Source organism: Macadamia integrifolia, chromosome 7 (genome assembly GCF_013358625.1).
Source record: "Macadamia integrifolia cultivar HAES 741 chromosome 7, SCU_Mint_v3, whole genome shotgun sequence".
In the NCBI taxonomy this organism is placed as follows: domain Eukaryota; kingdom Viridiplantae; phylum Streptophyta; class Magnoliopsida; order Proteales; family Proteaceae; genus Macadamia; species Macadamia integrifolia.
The window spans coordinates 30647461-30657038 of NC_056563.1; the positions used below are offsets into that span (position 1 = coordinate 30647461).

At 34.2% G+C, this 9578-nt stretch overlaps 1 protein-coding gene across 1 annotated transcript in view; it reads left to right on the top strand.

Annotated features, from left to right (window-relative positions):
- The first annotated feature begins 4697 nt into the window (after nt 1-4697).
- The window catches only part of LOC122084608 (AT-hook motif nuclear-localized protein 10-like), a 6779-nt gene continuing 1898 nt past the window's right edge, over nt 4698-9578 (top strand). Inside the window, exons 1-4 of the mRNA XM_042652994.1 lie at nt 4698-4903; nt 5108-6039; nt 7012-7064; nt 8963-9094. Of these exons, the coding sequence (XP_042508928.1) occupies nt 5544-6039; nt 7012-7064; nt 8963-9094 (681 nt within the window). The 5' untranslated portion in view covers nt 4698-4903; nt 5108-5543. The remainder of the gene's footprint in view (nt 4904-5107; nt 6040-7011; nt 7065-8962; nt 9095-9578) is intronic.

Here is a 9578-nt window from a genome sequence, read left to right on the forward strand (position 1 = left end):
TATGCCCCCATCGTCTAACGGTTTAAGACATCTCTCTTTAAGAAGGCAGCGGGGATTCAACTTCCCTTGGGGGTAGGGTACTACATGAAAGAGATTGCACAAATATTGTTTTTGTTAAGTTTTTAAATGAAGTCCATTGATGTATGACTGAGTATATATAGATATTTTACAGGTACAGTAGGAGATTGTATCCCATTTAAAAAGGTAATTAAATAAAATTACAACTAGTAACGTTGGTGATAAAATCATCATATTTGAATTTTAAAATTCAAATGAGAAGATTTAGATGAGGTGGATCCTTATCTCCTTCAGATTTGGTGGGTCGGTTATCATTACAAAAGTTTATTTCAGAAATGACTCTTTGTGTCAAAAACATAATTTTTAGTTTTGTGTCAAAATGCCATTTTAAAACAAAAAAGTGATGTTTGGTGAACATGTTTTGGGAACGATTACCCTAGTTGTTCACTTTTTTTTTTTTTTTTTTTTTTTTTTTTTTCTATTTAGAGTGAAACCAAATTGACGGAATAAGGTTTTGCCGTTCCATCATTTTGCATTTCTAGCATTTTTTTTTCCATTTTTGTTGAAAAAAAAAAACCAAGTTGACACCAAACAATCTATTCCTTTTTTTTTTTTTTTTTAATAGAACAAAAAAAGTCATAAACATTTTTCTGGATGACCATCAAATGCAACTTTGCAATTTCAAAAATCATTTATTATCACATAAATGGGTTTTTCCGTTTCTATTCTTTCTAGAAACAGAAACAATGAAAACAAAATCAAACGGACCCTAATTGTATCACAACATTTTATAATTGAGAACAACATTATATGTGTAATGCCAAGTAAGATTTTACTCTTGGAAAATTTTGACAGTATATACTTACACTTATGATTACCTATCTCTTTACGAACAAAGCTCTTAATTTTAGAGATTGAATAAAAGTGAAGAATATATTAATGGATAAAGTGTCACCCGCCACATTAACAACGGTTAAAAGCATTGAAGGGAATGTTCTTGAATTCCGCAAAAGGATAAATTTGTTAGAAGGCAAGTACAACCAATATGGAAAGTTTTGGTTTGGAATATTCCCATATTGGGGCTTGCTGGCTTAATTGCTTCCAAGTTAAAAAGCTTATAAGGTTTGTAACTATTAGTGCACTTTTTATAGTATAAGCCAATACCACCTAAATTATTTTGGTACAATATGTACTAAATTGTGTTTTCCTACTTCACCATTTTAAGAGATGAATACCTAAAGTATAGTTTTGGGCATCTTTATTGATCACATTTCAATTCAATGGAATTCAAATCTCTTAGTGACTCTTATTTTCACCCAAAAAATATTATAACTGAAGGAATCAATTTTGAGTTATGTTTAGTATAAATTGATTATAAGTTTAGAATACATTTTGAAGCGAGAAAGTAGATAAGAATCAAGTAATGGAATGCGTTCTAGATCCATAATACATTCTAAAAATGCGTATTAGACATGGACTTGTTCGATAATTGAATGTGTACAAATATAAAGGAAACATGTCCAATACTTGGTGAGCTATTAGATGAGTTAGCTTTAAGATTTGAAATATAACTAATCCAAGTAATCCATAGCACATTATATAAGTTAACTATAAAAGGTATAAGGCAAAGAGGTTCAAAACATTGTGGATCACTGGATCGTATGGGTTTAGAAAAGCTACTAAATTTCACATACACACTAAATCTAATGGGTGATCTATTCACCAAATAGGTATCATTAACTAAATTATTCAGTCACCTAACTGAAACAACTACTAGACTACCAATTATCTACTTGTATAAAATTGCAAAATTTTTTAGGTTAATAAAGAAAATATTTTTTTATTATAATATTGTTTTTCTTTTACCTCTAGCCTTAATTGACTTCTATCTTCATATCTGTTATAGAAGATGAAGGTATTTTGAACATTTCCAAACCATTTTAGCTCATTGTATATGTCTACGTCAATACTAATCAATGAAAAATAAATGTGGATGGTACAATTGTTCCATAATTATTGTTGTTTATAGTAAGAGAAAATGATCTCGACATTGCTAGTATCATATTTCTTTTGACACTCTAATTCTCTCCTGACATGTGGATCTCCTTAAATACAAACTGTGTGACGTTTCCTCCTAAACTCCTATTGGCTTAGCATGGAAGATTCCATCCCACAATAGTTTATCATTCTTGCTTCGATGGGGAGAAAGATTTACTAAAGAGAGAAAGAAGAGTGTGGAAAACAAAGCACAGGTAATAGGCTAAAGATGTAATAAACATGTGACGTCGATATGTCATTCCAATAAATTGGGCATAGGAAGGAAGGAAAGGCCATAGCTCTACTAATGTCTAATGACCGTAGGAAATTACATCCAACTCCATTGAACTAAAATTGAAAATAATAATAAGGGAAAAAAGATTGTCACGATGCTAATATGTAGATTCATGCGTAAACCCTCTCACAACTCATCCGTTGACCCCACATTCTCTCCTCATTAAGATCCTTACCAGATTGTTTGTTTTTCCACCTTAGGCTAGCAATACTTGTTCCCACTATCTTGTTCATATTAGGAATCACCATCATAGGAAAAAGTCTTTCCAAATAACAGAGATGAGTTCGAGATAGAGAAGCGTCTCAGTAGCCTACTTGCCTTCAAGCATCACCCTATTAGAGAATAGCCCGCTCCATCCTTAAGACAAATTAAAGGAGGCTGACTTAACAGGAAACCAGTCCAATATTAGTAAAAGCAACCTATCGCATTGGGTCATCAATCCTCTCAAAGCACTACGTAACCCAAGACATCCCTACTAGGGATGCTGGTTTTGTCTGTAATTGTGGTCCACACTAGTGCTCCTCGAGTACCCTCCTACTAATAAAAGTTAGAGATGCCATTTTATGGAGGAAGAAAGAAATAGAAATATGATGATGATGATGATGATGATGATGTATGCACGGCATGATGGCACATTGGCTTGTGAAGATAATTAAGAGAGACAAATGTATAAAAAAGTCATACAAGTAGTTTGTCTTTCTGGGCATTAGGAAACCAGTCAAGCTTTTCAAAAAACCATCTTTACACCTAACACCAGGCCATCAAAGATGAGGGTTGCTTTTTCTAGACGGATTTCCCACCGATTTTCTTTTGAAAGACAGTCTTGTTGGTCAATAACTAAGATAAGGTTCATCACCCCTTAATTATTTCTTTTCTTTTTTTCCAATTAAATATGTACTCTTCTGCACCGATTTTCTTCCACTTGTAATAATAACAATGAAACTCACATAAAAATAAAGAGAAAAAGATAAAAAAAATCCATTCATTACTCTCGTCTTTTTCTTCAATGCTGAGAGATTCTCTCGGCAAAATAATATCCTTTGAAAAATGCCAGTGACTTTAGGTTACATGATTAAAAAAAAAAAAAAAAAACTTTAGGCTACATGAATTCAAAATATTTTTTTTTTAATATTTTTTCATTAATATAATCCCACGCCTAAAAAGTAGAGATTTCTCTTTTGTCAATAAAAATCTCCCTAATTAAATTGATTATAATTATCTCATTAGAGTTTTTCTTTGTATGCTTCAATTTATTTTTCAAATGATAATTTTTCTTGACCAAGAAGTTTAGGGATAGGGGAAGAAGAAATTTGGTTCATCGAAATTAAAATGTTAATATTATCAATGTAATTAGCTATGAAAGTTTCGAGATTTTAGTATTTCATGATTTATATTTTTCTTTTTCTTAAAAAGGCACCAAAAGTTTAGGATTATTAATAATTCACTCATTGGTGATTAGAAATAGTTTTATGGGATATTAAGACATCCACACTCATTTTTGTGGTTTCATGGGATCATAAGACACTAATTATATAGTTGTTTGTGCTTTTAGTTCTTCATAATCACTCTTCTTACTTTATTCTACAAAGTTAATCAACCTTCAAGAATAGAAATGAACAAACAATTTTAAAATGTTTTTGTACTCAACGTTCTCGAAGGTGTAGCAAGACACTATGCTTATTTTGAGACTTAAACTTACTGAGACTTCTATTTTTACTTGATAGATGAACTTTGTTGTGATCCAAAAAACACTTATCATGATCAGTTATCAAATGCACTATTATCTTGTATAAGTGTCATCATAAAAGTAGAATTGCCCAAAAATGATCTTTAATATGAAAACACTCTCACAAAGTTCTATTTGGTTGATCGAGACTCATCAACACTAATAGAAAAAAAGAACACAAATCCTATTTAGCATTGTGTTTGATATTAGATTCTGGTTGTTAATTTTCAAGAATGAAATTTCTCCTTCATTCTTAGGAAAATCAATATTATTGCCCGTTCCCTAACCCAAAAGGTACTATTTCTACTTATTTCACTTTTGTAATTATGATACTTTGTGCTATTCTTGTCCAGTTTTCCATAAGATTCATTGTTATAAAAAAAAATTATTTTTCAATTTTAATGTGTTTGGTTTACTTAAGCCCTACCAAAAGAGGAAAAGTTTACTTATATGAAAAACAATTAAAAAAAAGGGCAAAACAAGGGAAAATAAATATAAACAAATTGAAAGGAAAAAGAATAGCCCGCCGCAATGAGGGCGTTGGAATTAATGCATTTAATTATTTATTTTTCGTACGAAAGCAATTTCGGCCTGCTTTACCTGCTTTTTTATTTTTAATAAAGCCGCAATGAGAGAGAAGTGAAGACATGAAAAAAGAGAAAATAAAAAATTAAATATTGTAGCGAAATACCCTGAATTCTCATATTTATTTTGAGAGCTTCGAAGTTCTTTGTTTTCACGCGGAAACTCCCCAATTTCTTTACTTCTTCGTGATCCCTATTTTTCTGTCTCTGATTCTGTGATTTTTCCTTTTATTTTTTTTTAAGGTAAGAAAATAGGGATTTTCTGCATCATTTTCTAATTTTCATGATTTTTGCCGTTTTTTGGATTTTTTTTGAGATTTTTTTAATGGAGATAAAATCGGAAAAAAGAGAAATTGGAGAACTGATTTCTGGGTTGGGGGAGGGGGAGGGTGGAAGAATTTTAGTGATGGAGTTCTGAATTTTGCTGATTTATGTTTTTTTTTGCAGGATCTTCGCTTGGATTTGGAAAATCATCCTTTTTTTCACCTGCTAAACTAGGGTTTTAACCTCTAAACTCTCTTCTGCCAGTTTTACAGTTTATTGTTCCTGTTTCCTGTAACAAATTTTGTTCAGATTTCTGCTGTAGAGTTCTTCTGTGTTCGAATCCTAGGTTGGTGAAGTACAGTTTTTCACTCCAGAATGTACTGAGGGGTTAAGTTTAAGTCTGTCCCGGACTGGGGTTTGTGTCTGTAACAAACTAGTAACCATCTTGCTTCAACGTGATGATCTTCAAGTGTTCGAGAAATTTCTCAGCATTTTGTCTCTGTATTCAAAATTTTCGACTTTAATTTCTTCTCGTTTCAGTTTCCTGGTAGGATTTCTAGATGGTTTAATCGGTAGGGTCTTGTGTTTTATGTTATAAAGGGTTATCGAATTGTTACACATGATGGCCGGATCTGAGCCGGGAATCATGTCGGCTAGAGAATCTTTCGGCGTTGGTCTTCAGAAAAGTCCTACACCTTCTCAACCTTCGGGCATACCCAACATGAGATTAGCTTTCAGTTCCGATGGGACAGCAGTCTACAAGCCTGTCACTACAAGCTCCCCAACAACTTTTCAACCTAGCAGTGGAGCTACTGGTGGTGGTGGCGGTGGCGGCGGTGATGGTCCCGCCGGCGCAATTGTTCAGCACGGCGTTAATATGAACATGGGCGAGCCCATGAAGCGGAAGCGAGGGAGGCCACGAAAATATGGTCCTGGAGGCACTATGGCACTTGCATTGACGCCTGCAACGCCTGCTACATCTACTGCCGCTTCCGGTGGGTTCTCTTCTCCTTCTACGGCGGCCAACACCGCCGCTGCCTCCTCACCGACCGCAACGAAGAAGGCAAGGGGCCGCCCACCGGGCTCTAGCAAGAAGCAGCAGATGACTGCACTTGGTAACTTCTTTATTTATGAAATATAGGATTTTGATTTAGTTTGTAGTGCTGTTCTTGTGGTTTTGTTTGATTGTTTTTTTTTTTATGTTTTCACGTATTTTGGTTTTTTTTTATTTCCATAGAAGTGTGCAACATTTTCTGACTTCAATTCCCGGGCGACCTGGGTCTTTCAATGTATCCTCTTTAGAACCTTAAGGTGGTCCTTAGTTTGGGTTCTGATTGGTGGTGTGACAGCAAATAGGGGTAGATGAAGGCAATCTGGTTTTGCAACACTTGGGGATCTGTTAGATTTGATTCCATAAATCTTGTTTTTGAAAGTACTGATATGTCCTTGGTAGTTAATATGGTTATTTGACTCTCTTGAGTTTAGCTCAATTCTTGTATTCCACTGTTGGTGGTCTGCAAATTCAGGTTGATTGAGCATTAGGCAAATGAAATCTTTTCTGGAGGGATTTACAATCCATTTCTTAAGAAATTTTTGTGTTTAAAAATTTTATTTAATTAAAATTGGCTATATTGTTTATGTTGTGCTAATAATTTGGGTAAATTTGTTTTAAATTGAAAACTGATTGTTCTTTTCCCTGTATCAAATGAGACTTCAGATATTTAATGCAAATGTTATGTTATCATCATTTTGTGTAAGCATTTGTATGCGGGGTCAATCACTCTTCTGTAAGCGCATAACAAGTTCCACTGGGGTTAGAGTTTTGGGAAGGAGATCTAATTGAAGTTAAGTTCCATTTAATTTGGTGAGATATTAGAAATACTCATGTCAGTTTGCTAGTATCATTGTAACTGTTTTCAATGAATCTCAGAAACCAGTTGAATGTAGAAAATATTGGTTTGATTCGTGCACCGTCACTGGCTTCTTTCTTTTCATTTTTTAAGCTCTTTGTCTTCGGCAGCTGATTGGTTCTCTTATTTAATTTCGGAAATTTGTTTTCAATTTCTTATCACGTGCTTTGCTTGCAGGATCGGCTGGGATTGGATTTACACCACATGTTATCACTGTAAAGGCTGGAGAGGTGTGCCTTCCTTTTCTTCTCTTTTTCTGTTATTCCTAAATGCTTGCTTGGTTACTGTAAAAAAAAAAATTCAACCAAAATGTACTTTTGGCATCAATTGTGGTTATTGTGGTGTGGTAATTGCTTTCATTTAATGTCTTCTAATCTTTTATTTTGACACTGCATCAGTTTTTTTTTTTTTTTGGGGGTGGAACTGGCACTGCATCATGCTGTGGTGTAATTAGATGTACATGCTACCATGGAATTTTAGAAGATGCAAAAAAAGTGGTTGTTGAGAAGGGTTAAAGTTATTTTTTTCCCCCTTTGATAAGTAAAATGGAGTTCTTGTTTTGTTTAAGTACTAGAATATATTTTTTGTTTCCATATTTTGGTATTTGTTTTGGACAAATAGTATCTGCAATGTAATTTGCTTCTCTTAGCAAATATATACATCTTTTAGTTGATTTCCTCGTCTGGGTTTCTTGTGATAAATATTATTTCCTTTAGCAAACTCAATTGGTCTGCAATGTTTCCTTCATTGTTCATTGAGGAAAGGCTCTCAACACCACTGAAGATATCTGCCATTTGGCAGTTTAATTGGTGGGTTGTCCATTTGATTATCTATTCATCCGGTAATTTTTAACCCAAAATGCATTTTCTTAGGTGGCAATATAAAGCTACAGAAAATGTTTAAAAATAATTTATCCAAAAAAGAAAAAAATGGTCGAAAAAAAGTATGTGTATCAAAATGGGGATATATGTCACACTTGTCAAAATCTGGCGATATACAAGAAGGGGAGGTGCCTTAAAATTGATTCGAACTATTCTTTTTTTTGAGTCAAAGTGAAAAAGTTTAGAAGATCGGCATTGCAGTAAAACAGAATTATTTTCCACATGACCAAAAGAGAGATGTTTTTCTGGCCTCTACTTTCTCCACAAAGAAAAGAAGGGTGGGGGGAGGATTTTAATTTTCAGCACGGAGTTGGAATTGTTCGCATGCCACTATAGAGATTCCTTCAGATGAATGGACTTGTTTGATTATTTTAACCTTCATATGGCTAAAAGTGGGTAGAGTGCCGAGAAGCCTGTTTGGTTCATCTGTGGAACTTTTTCCTGCTATTGATTGTTATTCAAAGCTCATGAATGTAACTTTTGAGGATTGTTTGCTACTGTGACTTGACTCAAGTGGTAATATTGTGGTTTCCGGTGGCCAAGGCATATTTTGTTTGCAAGAAAGAAGCCTTTTGTTCAAATACATCTATGAAAACATTAGTTCAGAATAAATCCATTGCTCTTCTTCAAAAAGCACATTAGTTCGGAATAAATCCATTGCTCTTCCCCAAAAGGCAGAATGTGTCTGTTCCCTTTGTTCTGGACAAGAATAGGGCATTTTTGAATCTGGACATACAGTTGATTTCTGAAAATAACCAATTGGTTTGACAGCAGAATGAGAGCTGAGATCTCAGTAGCTGGGTGCAAAAGCCTTACATTCATCACTGTGACTAAGCTACAATTCATGGGTCTAAACTTAACCGAGAATCAAATAGAATTTTTTTTTCCCTGACCAAAATCTGTAATGAGGGTGAGTTGTTCATGATTTGATACATGCCTTATTCACCAGTGATGAACTACCCTCAGATTTTTTAATAATGTGGGCAATAATGGATAAACATTTTAGCAAAAGCTGGTGAAAAGTCGGTGGTTATATAAAGAAGCATAAATTTTATTCAAATGACTCATATTTATTGTTAATATCAAAATGTTAGTATTTTGTATTGACTGTTTCTGTTTCTTGTGATCATGCCTCTTAAGTATTCTGGCTTGTACTTGGAAATTATTAAATGATATATGGGTGATTTGGGACCTATTTGTATTTTCTTTTTATCTGCCGAAGTTTATACTGTGGTTTTGCTTTTCAGGACGTGTCATCAAAAATAATGTCATTCTCCCACCATGGTCCACGGGCTGTTTGCATTCTTTCAGCAAATGGTGCTATATCAAATGTAACACTTCGTCAAGCAGCAACATCTGGTGGAACTGTGACTTACGAGGTTCGTGTCATTAATTACTGCCATGGTTACGTTCCCTGACAATTATGACCTTTGAAGTTCTGTCAACTGACAAGATAAGTTGAGATCTGCCATGTTTTTAGCAGGTGTAAGGGGGTGGGGTTTAGGAGTTTTGGTAATGCAGACATCTATACAAAAAATGAACAGGGACACCAGGACAAAAGAAACTTGTGTACAAAGAGGGAAACCCAATCTCATATTATTACAATGGAATTGCACCTTAAGTTTTTCTCTTCTTAGATTAATTGATTTTCTAGCCTTGTAACCTTAGGTTGTAGAATTTATACAGTGAAGGCCAGGGACCCTGACACACACATGCACCAACACTTGCAGAAGGAAATAATGTTGGACATGATGGCCGAAAGTTGCATACCGTGCTGGATTACCTTATTTATCAGTTTGGAGTTGAGCTTTTGCTGATTTGGGTGTTGACAAATTGGAAAAACATAGGGAATGGGGAATAATT